This window comes from Chionomys nivalis, chromosome 9, assembly GCF_950005125.1.
Source record: "Chionomys nivalis chromosome 9, mChiNiv1.1, whole genome shotgun sequence".
Lineage (NCBI taxonomy): Eukaryota > Metazoa > Chordata > Mammalia > Rodentia > Cricetidae > Chionomys > Chionomys nivalis.
Genome location: NC_080094.1, coordinates 44,359,479 through 44,378,555, shown reverse-complemented (window position 1 = coordinate 44,378,555; position 19,077 = coordinate 44,359,479). Strand labels below are relative to the sequence as shown.

The 19,077-nt window shown below is 50.9% G+C and overlaps 1 protein-coding gene across 3 annotated transcripts; it reads right to left on the bottom strand.

Annotated features, from left to right (window-relative positions):
- Positions 1 to 581: 581 nt before the first annotated feature.
- Lzts3 (leucine zipper tumor suppressor family member 3) lies at positions 582 to 10,858 on the bottom strand. 3 transcript variants are annotated; one of them, XM_057781077.1, is made up of 5 exons: positions 10,736 to 10,858; positions 5,626 to 5,785; positions 4,707 to 5,183; positions 3,503 to 4,357; positions 582 to 3,166 (listed from the first exon to the last, which is right to left on the bottom strand). In XM_057781077.1, the coding sequence occupies exons 2-5, from the start codon at positions 5,695 to 5,697 to the stop codon at positions 2,468 to 2,470; spliced, it is 2,103 nt and encodes a 700-aa protein (XP_057637060.1). In that variant the 5' UTR covers positions 5,698 to 5,785; positions 10,736 to 10,858; the 3' UTR covers positions 582 to 2,467. The 3 variants fall into 3 exon arrangements, with proteins under 3 accessions (XP_057637060.1, XP_057637063.1, XP_057637062.1); XM_057781080.1 differs by having other exon boundaries at positions 3,566 to 4,357; XM_057781079.1 differs by having other exon boundaries at positions 10,740 to 10,843.
- Positions 10,859 to 19,077: the final 8,219 nt, after the last annotated feature.

Here is a 19,077-nt window from a genome sequence, read left to right as displayed (position 1 = left end):
GCAGTGGTGGTGCACGCCTTTAACCCCAGCGTTTGGGAGGCTGAGGAATGCAGATCTCTGAGTTCGAGGATAGACTGGTCGACAGAGTGAGTTCCAGGACAGTGTAAATCTAGTTGTGATGTTTACAGAAAACTAATTATTCACTGTGAGGCTTTGGGAAGACTGAAGGAACTACCATAAAGGACAGGTCACCTCTTACAGCATACATGGGTCTTTTTGCCATTAACTGAAAACTGATTCTGTGATTCTATGGTACTCACTGTGAGGTGTTTTAAGTGGCTGCAGGTGTTACTTAGCTATCCTGTATCACCTGCTTTCTGGACAGCAGCCCAGTGCACAGCTCCTGACCTATAGCCAGTTGGTAACACTGCTAACAGCCAGTCGTTGTCCCTCCCCTCCCCGTCCCTGCCCATTGGTAGGAAAGGTAGAACCACGACTCCTGGACAAACATGGAAGACTTAAGCTTTGAGTCAATCTCCTCACATAGCACAATGAGTCCTCTGGGGAATGTTTGTCCCAGCTTTGCCTACATCCCCAAACCTTACCTCCCATACTTGCAAAAATACAAGCTGGCCACAGAATGCCATTTAAGAGGCTTTCTCCATTTTATTTCTTTGGGAAAATGAAAAGTCTTTCCATCACATATGGTAGATATATATATATATATATATATTTATATATTTATACATCTATATATAATTTATTTTGTGGTTGGACATTCCAAAGCTGTTCATATTTTTTTCTCTCCCCCCATCTCTGTTTTGTTTTGTGTTAATGCCTTCTCCCAGTCCCTGTGGACCAGGCCCAGGGCCTGGAGCAGGTACGGTGAGGGGTTAGAGGAATGGGCAGTGCTTGCCAAAGTGGCCTCCAATCAAGGTCAAAAACCCATTGAGGACCACCCCGAAGGAGCTGTGCCGAGGGTTGGAGGGCACAAGAGGGCACTCCTGCTTTTTGTGGGGGGTGCACAGCTCGCTAAACAGTCACCAGTCATGGAGGAGGCTGGTCAGGGGTTGGGGGACTTGCTCACAGTAGTTACCAACCCTCTCCATCCAGTCCCCAAAATTCCATCTTGGGGCTGGAAGAGGGAGTGAAAAAGAGAAATACAAGGACTGAGGGCCAAGTCTCCTCTGATTGTTATTGCTGGTGAATTGGAAATTTACTTTCTTAAAAGAGAAATTAGAATTTCCCTGCCTGTCTTGGTGGGGGGGGATAGACTCTGAGAGATCCTAGATAAGAAAGTGACGCTGACTGTCTCAACCCATATCAGTCATCCCTGCCCGGACAAACGAGCCAACTCAAAGTCTGGCAAACAGCCAAAGGTTAGCCTTGTTCTTTAGGGGTAGTCACATCCAATCCTGACTGGCCCCTCAAAACAAGGGGCCCCCCCCCGCGCTTAGACTTGGGCCAGCGGAGCTGGGGAGTGAGCAGTGCACCAAAAGTCAAGCAGAGCTCTCTGCTGGGCGCAAAGGTGAGACTTGGAAGAAAAGGCAGCTTGGGAGGATGATGTGAGCGTGAGAGCAGGAGGCTGGGGGAGACAGTGAGGGAAGACAGGGAAGACTTCAGACATCCAGCTGACCTCAGATTGAGGCAAACAGAATACCTAAGAGGCAGGTCGCACTTCATAGCTATAATTAGAGCTGACCAGTGACCCTGGGTATGGCGGGGTCAACAAAGCAGCAGGGGATATATAGCCTTGTAGGATCCTGGCCAGAGGGTGAGGGTGGGGCTGAGAAGCCTCCAGGTGACCCTTTCCAAGAAAAGGAAGGCAGATCTCCCCTGGGTACTGAGCTTTCAGCCCCAACTCTCACCTCCCTCAATATACACAGAGGGACACATGCTCAGGACTAGTCCAGGCTCTAAGGCCTGAGCCAAAGATACCTTGCTGGGGGAGGGGTTGGGCAGGTAGCCCTCTCAACCACAGGCAGGCCATCTGCTCCCACTTCTGCTAATCTGCCTGGGGAAGGAAAACACTACATGAAGGAGAGAGACCAGGAACCTAGGGTCTGTCAGCAATGATAGACCCACGCAGGCTCCTTCAGGCTGTGTGGCCTAGGAGAGCACAGACAGTAGCATTGGACACAAGGTGACCAGTAGCGGTGGCCCAAGATCTGGGAAGGGGGCTGGGGTACTTCCTGGCAACGCAAGCCTGCTGCCTCCATCTCCAACAAGAGGCTTCCCAGAAGAGGAGCATGCTACCCCCCCCCCCCGCACCTGGGACCTCACCCCCATGCACTCTGCCCTCCCCCACGTTCTCCTTGGCAGGAGGGTCTCGAGTGGCTACCCACAAAGGCAGTGCTAGAGCTGCATGGACTGAGGATAAGGGGGCTGGTCACAGCTGCTTTGAGAACCTCTTTGGTCTGGGGATATGCAGCGCACACGGGGAAAGGAAATGGATGGAAGGGGACATTGGTGACTCCAACCTTCAGACAGAGCACTTGTCAGAAGGTTGTGTACGCAGATAAGAGAATCAGATTTCTGTGGACTCGATGCGCTCGAGGCGGGAGGGGGTCCAGGCTTTCTTCTCCTCACCATGCTGGGGTGTAGGCGTGCTGGCACCCCCCGCTGCCCCACGCTCCCGAAGTCGCCGCTCCAGCTGCTGGTTGCGCTGGTACATCTCCACGTAACTCAGCTGGAGCTGCTTCTGGTACTCAATGACCTTCTCCTTCTCCTCCAACCACACCCGGCGCTCCTCTGCAAAGCTGGCACCCTGGCGCTCCCGGGCACGCCGCTCAGCAGCCAGCTCAGCCTGCAGTCTCCCCACCTCCCTGCGCAGGGCCCGTGTCCCACCGTCTCCCGCAGCATCCACCTCCCCATCCACAGAGCCCAGGGAAGCTGCTGCCGCCACCCCAGCCTGGCGGCGCATCTTGGCCTCATCGCTCTCACAGGAGGCCAGGGCTTCCTGTGGCTCGGCCAGGTCCACAGGGGTCAATGCAGGCTTGAGGCAGGCAGGGGGCAGCTCGCCTTCACTCAGCTCCAGGCTGGCCTGTTTGCTGCCGAAGGAGTCCCTCAGACTGAGCAGTTGTTCCTCCTTCTCCCGGAGTGAGGCCCTACCCTCCCGAAGTTGTGAGCGCAGTCCCACGATCTCGCTCAACTTCTGCGACACATCAGCCTGGGAGTCCTTCAGTTGCTGCTTCAGGAGGGAAATCTCGCCGGCCTTCTGGCACACCTGGACAGGGACAGGCGGAAGCAGAAGGCAAGGTAAAGGCAGAGCAGACGGAGTAAAGGCTCATCTCAACCCAGCTCCCGCTCCAGGGGCACCGAGCTTCTGCTGGACTCAGGCTCAGACCTACAGGGTGCTCCCGCCTTACTCGGGACAGAAGTGACCCTCTGCTACAGCCCAAGGGCAGCTTCTGTTCTCAGGGTCACTCTGAACTGATTTGGTCCCCTTCCCTGTCACAACTTCCCCCACTACCCAGTGGTAAGTTGCGGCTCTGAGGTCTCCAGAGGAAGAGGAGTTGAAAGGGCGCCAGAGAGGAAAGATCTAAGCCCCCCCAGCCCGCACCTCCCACTTAGTTTCCTCCATCCGGGGCAGGAAGTCGGCCTGCTCCTTCTGGCAGGCGGCCACCTTGTCCTCTAGCTCTTCCCGTTGCCTCATCAGCTGGGCTGCCTCCTCCTGCAGCTGCTTCTTGTCCTGCTGTAGCCGCAGCACCTGCAGCTGTAGGCCCTGCTGGGCGCGCTGGGCACGGCGGGCCACCTGCTGCAGCTTCCCACTGCAGCCCTGCCGGAGTTCAGCTAGCTCCCGCTCCCATGCCTTCTGCCGCTCCTCCAACACCTGGGCCACCGCGGCCTCACTCTGCTCCAGGCTGCGCCGCAGAGCCGCCACCTCCTGCTCCTTCTCCCACAGCCGCTCCTCCAGTTCCTGGATCAGTGCGCTGGGCGAGGGTGGTGAACAGGCTGCAAACGGCAGGCCCCCGCTTCCACCCTCCCCAGACCCCAGGTGGCCTGACCGCCCCATGGATGATGATGACCCACTCTTACTGGAGGCCCGCCCACTGTCAGAGGTCCCCAGATCTTGGTAGCCTGGCCCCCCACCGCTGCTGCCACTACTGTAGCCCGCCGTGCCAATGCGGTTGATATGGCTGGTGGAAGCACTGAGGGGCGCCAGATGCTGGCTGTAGCTGGAACTATAGGTAGGCAAGCTGGTGAGTGAGTTCCGGCCTGAGTCTGAGAGGCCACCCCCACTCCCACCCGCCGGTGTCATGGTCCGAGACTTGTCCAGTCCGCCCTTGAGGCCAGCAGGGCCCTGGCGTCCCTCAGGGGTCCCATTGGTCTGTGGAGGACACAAGTTCTGCATGGAATGAAAGTTCTTGGGTACGACAGGCTTGAAGGCTGATGGCCGGACTAGTGGCTCTGAGCACTGCATAGAAGGAGAGGGGGTGGGGGGGGGAGAAGCATCAGATTGAGATCTTATCCTTGGCCCCTCCTCTTCCTTAGTCTAAGACTTGTTCAAGAACCCCCTCTGCCCCAATTATATCTCCAAACCGAGTCTCCCCTGAGGCTCCACCTCTTAGTCTCTCCCACAAGCCATCTCTGTCCTGAATCCACACGTGAGACTTGGCCCCGGGATAGCACGCCACAACTCCCCATAATGGTTTTCCTCCCGATTCCCATGATTCCCCCTGAGAAGTCCCACCTTAACCTCCTGTCTTGGTTACCCACCACCACTCTAAACTAGACTATGAGGCTCTCAGGTCCTGGGGACTAACCTGGTCTAGCTTGCCAGAGGTGGTCAGGAGCTTGGGTGGGTGACTGGGTTCACGGTATTGTGGTGGAGCCTTGTCGCTGCCCCCACTGCTGCTGCTGCCCCCACTGCTGCCCACCACATTACCACAGACATCTGTGTGGTCACTGCCCCGCAGCTCGCCATTGAGGTAGAGAGAGTTGGCGAGAACCTTGTCCTCTGACGGGTAGCGGCCAGGTCTCTCCCTGCTGGCGCCACTACCACTGCTTCTTGGACCAGGGAAACTGCCCTGGCTGCCCCCACCCCCTGTTCGAGTGCCCACGCTTTTCATAGGAAACTCCTGGGCATGGGGCACCCCACTACCCACACTGCCCATGGTCAGGCGGGGATCTGGGGGTCCAAGCTCAGAAGGCCGGGGGGCAAAGGCCAGGAGAGGATCCCTCCCTGGATCAGCGCGCACAGGTAACGTCTCCAGCTTCGCCATGGCTAAGCCAGACGGGCACTGTGGGCACAAGTGGGAAGGTAGAGAGGTCAGAATTCACCCCCAGCCCCAGGCAAGTCATCCCGGCTTCCAAGATGAAAGAACAGCTAGCTGCCTTTGTCCCAAGGCACCACCAGGCACATGCCTTCTCAGCTGGGCTCACTCCTTAACCCCACTCTACCCATGAGCCTCCCAGACTCAGTGACTTCCCTGTGCTGCAATTCCCAGAGTTTAGTTTTCACTGAATTTACCCTGGGTCATGATTCCTATATTCCAGCTTCCTCGACTGGGAAGATGGGATTGGTTTCGGAAAGTATTGAATCCAGTAGGGGACCTCAGAGGTTGAAGGAGAGACACAATAACCCTACACAAAAAAAGCTGACAGTGCGGGTCTTTCCCAGCCCCCTGATCTAAGGTGGTAAACAAGGTGAAAGCTAACTACAGGGGAGACTTCTCTCCTTACCTTTCCAAAGAGGTGGGGGACGGGCGGGTCCTCAAGCTTGGGACCCTCCGAGGCCGAGTCTGCAGGGGCCATGTGGATCACTCTGGAAATCCGGGCTAGGCCCGAACCAGCTGCATGACTTTGGACTAGCCGACCAAGCCATCCCGCACTACAGTCTCCTCTGTGAAATGGGAAGAATTGAAAACCGAGCTGCCGCGCGACAGGCGCCTGGAGGCGGCAGGCAAGGGAAAAAAGCCCAGTCTCGGAGTTGGGTGGGCGGAGCTGCCGCTGCGGCCTGCGCCAAGGTCGCCGGTGGGCGCAGCCTTAGTTCTGCAGACCGACGTTCACAGGCTGCAAGCTGCAGCAGGTGGCAAGGAAGCCTTCCCGGAGGTTTTCCTAACTTGGCCTCCTGGGAGCCTGGCCCCAGAGTGCCCTACTCTCTGAGATCAGTACTCCATAGCAGTCCCTAAACTGGCAGAGACCCGGGCAGGAACGCAGCAACACCAAAACACCAGCAGCCAGCTCCTCCCCTCACCCCCTCTGGCTTTTCCCACAGGTGAGTGAAGGAGGGGCGGGACTTGTGCAACCAGCGATGGTGACCCCTGAGGATGCCCTGCCTGCTGAACCCTGCTAAGAATGCAGTACCACCAGGAAGAGTTCTTGGATTAGCCATTCCTCCACACCCCCCTTTCCCTTTGGACCTTGACCCCGTTCAGTTGACCATGAAGTCCTCTGAGCCAGTTCTGTTGGGTGTGCTCTCTCCCACGGAAGGGGGAGCAAGGCCCTGCTCAAAGAGGCCTAGCTTGCTTCCTGGTTCTTTTGTCTCAAGTCAGCACCTTGGAACACCTGTCCCGGAAATCTGTATAATACAGATGGGCAGGAATCCCGGGCCAATCCTAGCCACTGGCATGAGGCTCTAATAGTTCAAATACGTGTGCCAGTTCTAAAAGAGGGATGCTCTTCAGGCCTGTAGACCCCAGAACCACGCAGGGTACCCTTTCTCCCTATTAAAATTAAGAGGTCCGTGAATAATGCTTCTACTGAGATGCCTAAATCTAATGCTGCATCCTTCCTGTCAGCTTCCAACTGCCAACAGGGAGGCTGCCAACACGTGTGCCCTTCAATTTCTTCTAGCCACAATACACATTGTGGCTCTAGGTAGTGGGTACGTTCTCCAGCAAACTGGTCATCGGCATTGCAGAAATGTTTTCAGTGCCTATCCCCACAGGTACGGAAACAGCACAGTTGCTACCCTCCTCCTTTAGGCCATTCTGTGCCCACGTGCAGCCTGACAGTGAAATCACTGAAATGCAGGTGTGCCACCCAAGAGTGAGGTCTCTTTTGCCTTACACTAGTTCCTTCAGTTTCCACTTGGGAGACGCTGTAGCCCGCTAGCCCTCAACCTTGAAAGCCCCTCCTACCCTGAGCATTGCCCCTCGCTCATCCTCACTGAGTTCAATGTAGGGGATAGCTGGGACTGGCAGGGTGAAGCCGAGAGGGAGGCCTGGGCATGGTTACAGGAAGAACTGGCAAATCCTCAAGCAGGTGGAGCTCAGGTGGAGGGAACATGAGAAGAGGCTAGGGCACCCGTGTGGGTGTGACATCATTAACATGACAGGGAAAGATTGCTTAGGAGAAATGGGTGTTTCTGAGAAGACCCAAAGATACCTCTTACAGGGTGGAAAGGCTGGGAGTGTTAGCATCTGAGAGTGGTGTGGGTGGGCCTAGCAGCAAGCAAGGGTGGTGGAGCCCCATAAGCCTGGGAGGTAGTGTGGGAGCAAGAAAGAGTCCAAGAGACCCTGTGCCTGGAAACCAACATGGGGCGGGGGTTCAAAACAGCCAGCCTGGAGGCCTAAGCCCATAATCTTGTCTACTCAGGATTCTGAAGCAAAGATTACAAACTCAAGGCCAGCCTGAGCAATGGAGAGAGACCCTGTCTTAAAAAAGAAAAAAGTGATCAGTGATTGCCTATTTCCCTAGCAAGTGAAGACCCCAGATTCAGTCCCTAGTACAAAAAAAAAAAAAAATCAAGAAGAGGAGGAGGAGAAGGAAGAAAGGCAGGCGGGGGAGCAGTGGAGCAGCCCGAGCTACTTGGGGGGAGTCACTTGAGTCCAGAAGTTTGATACAACTCTGAGAACCAAGAGATTCCATACTAAAAAACAAAGAAATAAAACAAAATGAGAGAGGCAGAGAGGGAGGGAGGGAAAAGAATACAAGAACAGTTTCTAGTGTTGAAAAGAAAAAGGGTCCAGAAGGTAAAACTGGAACTGAAGAGTGTGGCCTGGATTTAGCAGCTGAAAACCTCATCGGGGTCCATGTCAGAGCGGCCTTGGGAAAATGGTGCAAACAGACACAGACAGACCACAGGGGTGGAAAGGCCTGAGCAGACAGCTGAGGTCAGAGAAGGACTGGAGAGATGGCGCAGCAGCTAAGAGCATCCTCTGCTCTTCCAGGGGACCCAGCTTCAATTTCCAGTTCCCACACGGCAGCTCGCAGCTGTCTGGGACAGTCACACCCTCACACAGACATACACTTGGGCAAAACACCATGTACATAAAATACAAAAATAAAGTAGCCGGGCGATAGTGGCACAGGCCTTTAATCCCAGCACTCAGGAGTTAGTTCAAGGCCGGCCTGGTCTACCAAGTGAGTTCCAGGAAAGGCTGCAAAGCTACAGAGAAACCTTATCTCTAAAAAGAAAAAGAGAGAAAGAGAAGTAAAATAATAATAATAATAATAATAATAATTGTTGGAGAAGAAGAGGCGTTTGCCTTCACTTAAGAAAGTTTGGAATCGGGGGGCTGGAGAGATGGCTCAGCGGTTAAGAGCATTGCCTGCTCTTCCAAAGGTCCTGAGTTCAAATCCCAGCAACCACATGGTGCGTCACAACCATCTGTAATGAGGTCTGGTGCCCTCTTCTGGCCTACAGGCAGAATATTGTATACATAATAAATAAAATGAATATTTAAAAAAAAAAGTAAGTTTGGAATCAAAGGCCATTTGCTTTTTCTTTTAAAATTAACCCCGAAAGCTTGGCATGGTGGCATGGAGGCAGAGGCAGGAGGATCAAGAGTTCAAGGCCTGCCTTGAATACATATCGAGTTTGAGCCCAGTCCAGGCTTCATTAGATCTTGTCTCTAATAATAATAATAATATAAACAGGCTGGGAGCTTCTCAGTACGAGAACCTGCTGGTGAGTATAAGGACCTGAGTTTAAATCCCCAGCAGCCACACAAAAAGCCAGGTGTGGCTGTGCAGTGCCTGAAACCCCAGCACTGATGGAGGATCACCAAGATTTGCTCGCTGCCAGCCTAACTCTAGGTTCAGTGAGAGACCCCGTCTCAAGGGAATGTGTCAGAGAGTGATGGAGCAGGACACCCACCATTCCTCTCTGAGTGCACTAATGGCTTTACCAAAAAACAAAAATTTCGATAGGAATTTAAAATTTGATAGAAACAGTGAAGGCAGACGCCGCTCGTGAGAGGCAGGCAGAGGACTAGCAAGGGAGCTGCACCAGAGGCTGGGGTGGAGGAGGCACAAACTACAGGAGCGACTATGTTGATTCTGAGTGACGGGAAAACGTAATGAATGCTTGGGAAGATGTTTTATAAATAACTGAGAAGTGCTCGCCTTTCTGGAACCCAAGGAAGGAGGACCAAAGCACAGTGGAGGTGGACATGGGCCAAAGGAGGACCAGAGCACAGTCTGGAGGTGGACATGGGCCACTCCACGTCACTCTTCCTCTAGAGTGGGTCCTTGTTAGACTCAGACGCTTAGGGTCCTCGATGTTGTCCCGAGCCCCCCTTCTCGTGCTCTCCATGAGGGCTGCTCTGTAGTCAACCAGCAGGCAATTCCCATAGAGCTCCTTGCCAGGACTCTAACCTGTCCTAGTCAACCCTTTGGAACGACTCCCTGTCCCTTGCCCCAAGTGAACACTGGCTAAACCCTTCCCGGAGCAGGGTGTTTGAGTTCCTGCAGCATCCGCCCCAGGTGTAAATCACAGCTCAACTGACTAGGAGGGGAACCTCATGCAGACCGTTCCACCTCAGATTCTCACACCTACCTTACAGCAATTTGAAGAAGGGAACATATAATGTGTCAAATGCTGGTGTTCTTTCTGGCACCCACAACCAAACAGAGCCTGTAGCAGAGTCCCTGAGGCCTCTCTTGACAGCCATTCTGTATTCCTCCCAACATGAGCGCTTCACTCCACATACAACCCATTCTCAGCTCTCTGCCCAGGCTATATTCTCCTGGAACCGGTCCAAATACTGCTTTTCAGCAGAGCATCCTTGATGCCCCAGGGGTCTTGGAGCACTTAGCTCAGGATGACCCAGGGAGGTTGCACTGTGTAGCTTCCCCATCGGAAGCCAGTGTTACCTCAGAGCGTAAAAGATGTCTTTAGGGGGTCTCTGGGCCCCGACATCAAGAAAATGCAAGGCAAATGCATGTGGGAATGTTGGTTATGAGCAATGCAAGTAGGAAATGAATTCAGACAGAGAAATCAGGAAGAGCTTCCAGGAAGGATTAAGGGAAGGGATTCACGGGGCAGAACTTCTTGGTTGGGATGTATGAGAACAGATTCCTCTTTCCTTGGAAACGTGGGCACCTGCAGGGGAAGATGCCCATTCCCTGGATTCCGGCTCTGATGAAACCAGTGCTTAAGGGCTGAGAGTACCGACAGCACACCCCCACCCACCCTCTTACACAGGAGCCTGCCTCTGCTGTGCATGTGTGTCAGAGTGTGTGTGGGGTGTCGTCATCTACTAGCACATAGACCCCAGCCACAAATCCTCTGCAAAGGTGCCACAGAGGTCTCTGCGGTTGGAGAAATTCCACCCAAACCTCCTTCGGTCCCCACCAACGCGCGTGGCCCCCCGGGGGGGGGCGGGGTGCAGAGAGAAGAGGTGACATAATCCGGGCCGCACCCCCCTCCGGCCGCCACCCCCCTCCCGTCGCCGGGTGAAGCGTCCATGACATCATCGGCCTCATCCCCCAACTCCCGGTACCCTAGCAGCGGGACGCGCCCCCTCCCCAGCTTCCCTCCGGCTAAAAGCAGTACGCGATGTAGCGGACATGGTGACCTGAGGGAGAACCTGGAGGGGCGCCCCGGCAGGCCTGTATCACTTACTCACTGCCTCAGAGTCCGGCGCAGAGGCTCAGACACCAGCGACAGCTGCCCCGCTCTCTGGCGCAGCCCGAAGCCCACCCCGCTGGGCGCGCGGCGCGGCCCGGCTCTGCTCTTGGCCCCTCCCGCCTCGCTCCCGCCCCGCCCATCAGCGGCTGCGGCAAACGCGGGCCCGCCCCCCAACCACGCCCCCTGGAACCGCCAATCCTGGACGGGGGCGGGACTCGGTGCCTTAACCCCTTTGGTTGCTGAGCGCTGGCCCGCCTGCCCCACAGGGAGGGTGGCACAGACACTCGGCCTCAGTCCCTTTTAAACTCTGTACCAGCCGCCTTAATTCCAGCACTCGGGAGGCAGAGGCAGTTGGATCTCTGTGAGTTCGAGGTCAGCCTGGTCTACAAGAGCTAGTTCCAGGACAGCTAGGACTGTTATACAGAGAAACCCTGCCAAGAAAAACAAAAAACAAAAACACTGTACCAAATTTTGGGGGTCAGCCCCCAGTTTCTGCTCTCAAGTAGTCCAGCGGGTTTCTAGTCTCTCTGAACCCCACATCTTGAATAAAAAATATGAACCCTTTCGTTTGGGGACAACCCCACTTGGATTTAACTCCTGTACCAGCTATGACCTAAAGCAGAAGTCCTAAATCCTTCAAATCTGGGGCTGGAGAGAAGGCTCAGTGGTCAAAAGCCCTGGCTGCTGCTCTTCCAAAGACTCTGGTTTAATTCTCGCCACCCACATAATGACTCGTTTCAACCGATCCCTTCTTCTGCCCTCCGTGGGTGCTGTACAAATATGCGATCGGAACAGCCACACACAGAACATTAAAATTTAAGAAAAACAACAACAACAACAACACAAACACCTTAAGATCCTTCAAACCAGCAAAGGTGCGTCCAGGGTGTGAAGGCACCTGTGGTTACCATATCGCTGGAGAAAAGCACCAGTAAACCGGCCAATTAAAAATTTGTCGCTACAGAAAATATGCATTTTATACTCCAGTGGGGTTAAATGTTTTCACCTTGTGCTCATGTAAAACTAACAATCTTAGCCGGGCGGTGGTGGCGCACGCCTTTAATCCCAGCACTCGGGAGGCAGAGGCAGGCGGATCTCTGTGAGTTCGAGACCAGCCTGGTCTACAAGAGCTAGTTCCAGGAAAGGCTCCAAAGCCACAGAGAAACCCTGTCTCGAAAAACCAAAAAAAAAAAAAAAAAAAAAAACCAAAAAAACTAACAATCTTCTTTCCCATACCAAAGAGGCTGAGTGGTGTAAATACTTGATCTTGACTCAGATCACCACCTTGGTAAAAAAAAGCACGTGGCGTATACTGCGGTGAGAGCCAGCGGCCCAGAAAGACTGCCAGAAGACTGCCTTGAACTACAGCCTTGGCTTGATGAGAATGGGACCCAAGCTAGACCCAGACTTCTGAAAGCTAGGCCCAGACTTCAGCAAGAGGCTGGCATATGATTTAATTCATAATATCTGTTGATACCTGATGAGTTTTGCCTCCTATTCATACTCATCCTACGTCCTATTCATATTCATCCTGTGTCATAGTTTTTTATTTTTTGCTTTTTTCTCTAATTGTTTTTTGTTTTCTATGGTGACTTCATTAATGCCTGTTTTTAGTCCTAATGATTGCCTTTAAATGTATTAACTAACTTCCTATTTCACAAGTATTAGTCAATGACAAATCACTTTTATGTTCTGGAACTCTAAACCAGTGTGTCACGGGATTTGCAGTGATCCTCCTGGCTTGTGGCCACCAACCATATCACGAGATAAATTAATTTTTCCAGTCAGAGAGGTAATGTGCCTGCATGCCGCACTTGCTTTAAACAGATAAGCCCCATCTGCTACCTTTTCAGTGCGTAAACAATGAGGAAAGGGTGGAAGATGGAAAGACTCTCTAAGAGAAATTTTCTTTTTCTTTTTGAGGGGGGCATTGAGGCAGGATCTCTCTACATAGCCTGGCTGTCCTAGAACTCACTTGGTAGACCAGGCTGGCTTTGAACTCAGAGATCATCACCTACTTCTGCCTCCTGAGTGCCAGGATTAAAGGTGTGTGCCAATGTGCCAAGCAAGAGAAAATTTTGATTGACACACACATACACATATATTTTGAGAAGTTATGGTGAGGGTTTTTTTTTTTTTGTTTATTTTCTTCTTCAATTTTTTCAATTTTTGTTTGTTTTTTAAGCCAGGGCCTCACTAGGTAGCCCTGGCTGCCTGCTGGCCTGAATTAACTAAGTTTTCAGCATGGCCCTGAAACCAGAGATGGGCTTTGTCCCTGCCTCCCCAGTGCTAGGTGAGGGTGATGTAATCCAGGGATAGTACTAACCTAGTGTGTGTGAGACCTTGGGTTCCACCGAGCACCACACAATCCCCTTCCCTGCCCCTCAGACAGGGTTTCTCTGTGTAACAGCTTTGGCTGTCCTGAAACTCTGGCCTTGAACTCACAGAGATCTGCCTGCCTCTGCCTCCTCCCAAGAGCTGGGTTTAAAGAAGTGTGCACCAAATCCTGCACACATCCTCTTTTTAAGTTCTTTTTTGGCTGAATGATGATGGCACACACCTTTAATCCCAGAACTTGGGAGGAAGAGGCACCCTGGTCTACAAAGCGAGCTCCAGGACAGCCAGGGCTACACAGAGAAACCCTGTCTCAAAAAGCCAAAAAAAGAAAAATAAAATAAGTTCTCTTTTGCTTCTGCCAATTTTGTTTACTTGGTCTCAATGTCGTTGCCAGTTTGAGGCTCTGGATTTCCTTTCCTTCTTTGGCCAATTTCTGGGAGGACAGTTCTTCTGAGCGTCTGATCTGTAAACGCTTTCCCAGACTCTTCACGTTCACAGGGTTCTTCTCATGTCCAGCCTCACCGCGCTGCCTTCTCGCTGGAAATGGTGGCAGGGCTGGCTAATCAGTTTACAGCACATACTTTGCCCGTGTTTTTAAAAGTGTCTTACCTTTTAAAAATTATTATTGATGAGGTTTAGAGAAAGAGTGGGTGTACCATGGCAGGTGTGTGGAGGTCAGAGAACTTTCAGGAATCATTTTTCCTCTTCCATCATGGCTTTGGGGGACGGAACTTGGGTTGTGTCCCACGCACTACTTTTACCTGCTGAACTATCTCATCTGTCTGGGGTTTTTCTTTATCCTCAGAACTCACACATGTTGCTATTATATGTCTCAGGAGCACCATTTGTTAACTTTCTAGAAACAAAAGATGTCTTTTCAACTTCGAAAAGTCATAACATGCTGGATGTGGCAGCTCAGCCTTTAACCGCAGCACTCAGGATAAATCCCAGCGCTGGCATTTGATTCCAGAGCTCTGTGAGTTTGAGGCCAGCCTGCTCTACAAAGCAAGTTCCAGGACAGCCAGGGCTGTTTTAAACAGAGAAACCCAGTCTTGAAAAACCAAAACCAGCCAGGCATAGTGGCACACACCCTTAATCCTAGCACTCAGGATGAAGAGGTACACAGATCTTGTAACTTCAAGGCCAGTCTGATCTACAAATTGAGTTCCTGGACAACCAGAGGAAATCCGTCTCCAAAAACAAAAAACAAAACAAAACAAAACCACCAAAAACCAAAAAAAAAAAGAAAGAAAAAAGAAAAAAAAAAACCCACAAAAGTCATCCCTACAAACTGTCGCACTAAATGACCACTGTCAAATAAACTATGTCTCTGCACCCTGAGCAAGCAGCGCTCATGTGGAGCTTTTCTTTTCTTTTTTTCTTTTTTTGGTTTTTCGAGACAGGGTTTCTCTGTGGTTTTGGAGCCTGTCCTGGAACTAGCTCTTGTAGACCAGCTGGCCTCAAACTCCCAGAGATCCGCCTGCCTCTGCCTCCTAAGCGCTGGGATTAAAGGCGTGCGCCACCACCGCCCGGCATGTGGAGCTTTTCTTAGCAATCACAAGTTTAATTTTCATCAGTCTCCATGAAGATCTGGCTCTGCTCACTTTGTTTTCCTGTTGCTCCATTCTATTACACCTCTATCCTCACTTCACATCACTCGCTTTACAATTCTCGGTCCCTATTCAAACCATAAAGGAGGATGTGGTGATCCCAGCACTCAGGTGGCAGATGCAGGAAGAATGCTAAAGTGCTTAGAGTCGGAGGCCAGCCTGGGCTACAGAGTGAAAATCAATCTCTCTCTCTCTCTCTCTCTCTCTCTCTCTCTCTCTCTCTCTCTCTCTCTCTCTCTCTCTCTCTCTCTCTCTCTCTCTCTCTCTCTCGGGTTTCTCTGTGAGGTCCTGGCTATCCTGGAACTCACTCTGCATTCTTCTGCTTCCCAAGTGCTGGGATTAAAGGTGTGCACCACCACCACCTGGCAAAAACCTGTTTCAAAAGAATTGGGTCGTTCATAACTATGTGTGGTGGCACATGCCTGTAGTTCAAGCTACTCAGGAGCTTGGGATACAAACTGGAAATCAGCTTGGACAACATAGTAACACTCAATCCAAAAAAGTAAATTAGGGCTGGAGAGATGGTTCAGCAGTTGAGAGCACTGACTGCTCTTCTAGAGGACCCAGTGCCCACATGGCAGCTCACAACAGTCTGTAACCCTAAGATCTGACACTCTTACACAGACATACATGCAGGCAAAACATCCATCCACATTAAAAAACAAAAACCAAAAACCACAAAAGGTGTCATATTCCCGTAATCCCAGCACTGGGCACTGGGGTAGGAGAGAAGCAAGAAGATAGCTACAAGGCCAGCCTGGGGTACATAGTGAGCTCCAGATCAGCTAGGGCTACACAGAGAGACGGTAGCTAAGAAAATTAATAAAACAAAGGAGAAACCAATACCTAAAATTGTGTGTAGTGGGCCCTCTTCTGTATACCTAGCATTTGGAGCTGAGACAGGCAGATCAAAGTTCAAGGCTAACCTAGGTTATATACTGAGTTCTAGGTCAGCCTGGACTACATAGTGAGATACAGTTTCCAAACAAAGAATAAATTAACTTTAAAAATTTCCCAAGCCAGTCATGGTAGCTCAAGCCTATAAGCCCAGCTCTTGTGAGTCTGAAGCAGAATTACTGTGACTTCGAGGCCAAGCTGGGTTATATACTTTCAGGCCAGCCTGAGCTAGACAGGGAGAACCTAGGGAGGGTAGAGAGGAACCCTAATTTATCACAGCTGATATTAAGACTCAAGCTTATGTACTACCTTGATTTTGGTAAATCAGGACAGGTTGCCCTCCTACTTTGTGTGAATAAAGCTCCAGGGCTCAAACTGGCCTGTCACATGCATTACCAGAGCTAGAGGGCACCCCGCCATCTTGCTACTAGGACGCTTGCCTCCACAGCTCCTACTTGTCTCCAATCCTCAGCGCAACTCCAGTGCAGCCGTGCCTGGCCTGCAGCATCGTCTTCCCGTGAGCTGTGGGCACACTAAGGAACACACGCTATCAATCTCACTTGTCAGCCGGGCGGTGGTGGCGCACGCCTTTAATCCCAGCACTTGGGAGGCAGAGGCAGGCGGATCTCTGTGAGTTCGAGACCAGCCTGGTCTACAGAGCTAGTTCCAGGACAGGCTCCAAAACCACAGAGAAACCCTGTCTCGAAAAACCAAAAAAAAAAAAAAAAAAAAACAAAAAAAAAACAAAAAAAAAACTCACTTGTCTGGTGTCAGGTGTTCTGTTTGGCAGCTCCTGCGACTTTAGGCTTGAGAATCCCTCTCTTATCAATGGGAGAAAGAAGAGCCATTAAAAGCAAAAGTCAAAAGAGACAGATGGAGAAGAAAGGCAGGTAGGCAGGGAGGAAAAGAGAAAAGACTGATGGTTGGGTCTGGAACGGTGGCACATTCCTTTATCCCCGTGCCGGGTAGGCAAAAGCAGGTGGATTTCTCTGAGTTCAAGGTCAGCCTGTTCTATTGTGTTAAGTTTCAGACCTGACAGCAGCTGCAACCTGCTAAAAAAGAACACTGATGTGGCAGGGTGCAGTCATGCACTCCTTTGATCCCAACTCGGGCAGTTCTCTGAGTTCGAGGCCAGTCTGGTCTACAGATCTAGTTCTAGGATGGCCAGGGCTACACAGAGAAGCCCTGTTTAAACAAACAAGAGAGGAAAAACAGAAGAAAAGCTAGTTTGCTATAGAAAAAAGGCTAGAGAGAATGACATAATTGGTTTTGCAGATGTAGGACAACCAGCAAAGAGATGGGCCATTTCCTGAAAGGAACTCTGTCCTACCCTGTAAAACCTATGTTGGAGTTCTAAGCCTTGAAACGTAATGAATCTACGTTTGGCTGTGGCTATAACTCAGTGCGTGCATGACGTCCCGGGTTTGAGCTCTATCAGGACATAAAACTGAGCAGGCATGCACACCTGCCATCCTAGCACTTGGAGTTAAGCAGGAGGATCATATGTTCAGCATCAGTACAGCTATACAAGGAGTTCAAGGCCAGCCTGAGATATAGGAGAACACATCAAAATATCTACATACATAAACTAATGTGTTGTTTCCTGGCACAGGCTTTGGGTAAGACATCACGGCAGCAGTGAGAAAGACACAGAAGGATGAAAATTGTTGAATGGCGAATAAAATCCCAAAGGCCCCAGGTCTACAGAAGAACAGGCAAAGAGATCACTCATGGAACCCAGATGGCCATCGGAAGTGGGAAACTTTCAGCTTCAAAGGAGAACTTGGGGCTTCTTCTGTGGGAGGACTGTGCCTCCGAACACAAACTGGTAGATGATGAACATATTCACATCTCAGTCTGGGCGTTTGTACTAAAGTCTGTGTGACTTACATATGAGTCAGGGCAGTGTGGTGCACATGCAGATGTGGGGTCTGGAGGCCGTCGGGTACCTTCCTTGATGGCTCTCCACCTCGCTTTCTGAAACAAGGTCTCTCACTAAAGCTCTAGCTCATGGATTTGACTAGACTTACTGGCCGAGCAAGGATCTGCATGTGTATGCACCAGCCTGCTCCCAGTTATAGACATATTCTGGCACCTGGCATTTATATGGGCACCCATTAGACACTTTACCAGCTGAGTCACCTACCTAGACCCAGTATCAGTATGAGGGTTTTTTTTGTCTTTTTTTTTTTTTTTTTTTTTTTGTTTTGTTTTTTTTTTTTTTTTTTTTTTGGTTTTTCGAGACAGGGTTTCTCTGTGGCTTTTGGAGCCTGTCCTGGAACTAGCTCTTGTAGACCAGGCTGGTCTCGAACTCACAGAGATTCACCTGCCTCTGCCTCCCAAGTGCTGGGATTAAAGGCGTGCGCCACCATCGCCCAGCTTCAGTATGAGGGTTTTTTTTTCCTACAGCAGTGCTTACTGAGAAACTAAAAATCTCTGAAATTGGACAAAATATTTATGAAAATTACCTATAAAGGTTCTTAGAACTAAATAGATCAATATAAAACTATAACTGAAATAGGGACTGGAGAGAAGGCTCAAGGGGGCTGAAGAGATAGCGCAGTGGTTAATAGCACTGACTACTGTTCCAGAGGACCTGGGTTCAATTCCCAGCACCCACATGGCAGCTCACAAGGAATCTGACGTCTTCACACCAGTACATATAAAATAAAGTGTGTGTGTGTGTGTGTGTGTATATAGTGCAATTTTTTTTTTTTTTTTTTGGTTTTTCAAGACAGGGTTTCTCTGTAGCTTTGGAGCCTGTCCTGGAACTCCCTTTGTAGACCAGGCTGGCCTCGAACTCCCAGAGATCCGCCTGTCTCTGCCTCCCAAGTGCTGGGATTAAAGGCGTGCGCCACCACCGCCTGGCTAGTGCAATTTTTTTTTTGAGACAGTTTCTCTGTGTAATAGCCCTAGCTGTCCTGGGACTCACTTTGTAGACCAGGCTGGCTTCGAACTCACAGAGATCCACCTGCCTCTGCCTCCCAAGTGCTGAGATTAAAGGCGGACACTACCACCACCGGGCTTGGTACAATCTTTAATAATGTTTTATAAGCTGATTTTACATGTGCACACACACAGTGCACGAAAACCAAAAGGTAGAGAAAAATGTAAAACTATATTCCTGACTGTATTCTATCACTTTTTAACTAACTGCATATCTCATCTAAAGTAGACAGTTTTTACTCTTATGTTCCTCCAGGTCTCAACATTCAGTGATATTTTTGTTTTGGGAGTGGTGGCACACACCCTTGATCTCAAGCTCTGCAGAGGCAGTTGAACCTTCGTGAGTTCAAGGCCAGTCTGGAGAGAGTTCCAGGCCTGCCAAGTGAGACTTTGCCTCTAAATAAACAACAATAAAATAAAATAATTGATGGATTATATTTTAATACCAAGGACCACCTGTACTTGACCACTGTAAACTTCCTCGCAAGATACAAAGTAAAAAGAAAGACCCATCACTACCCTTAAGTAAGCTCTCTGTCCTCACAA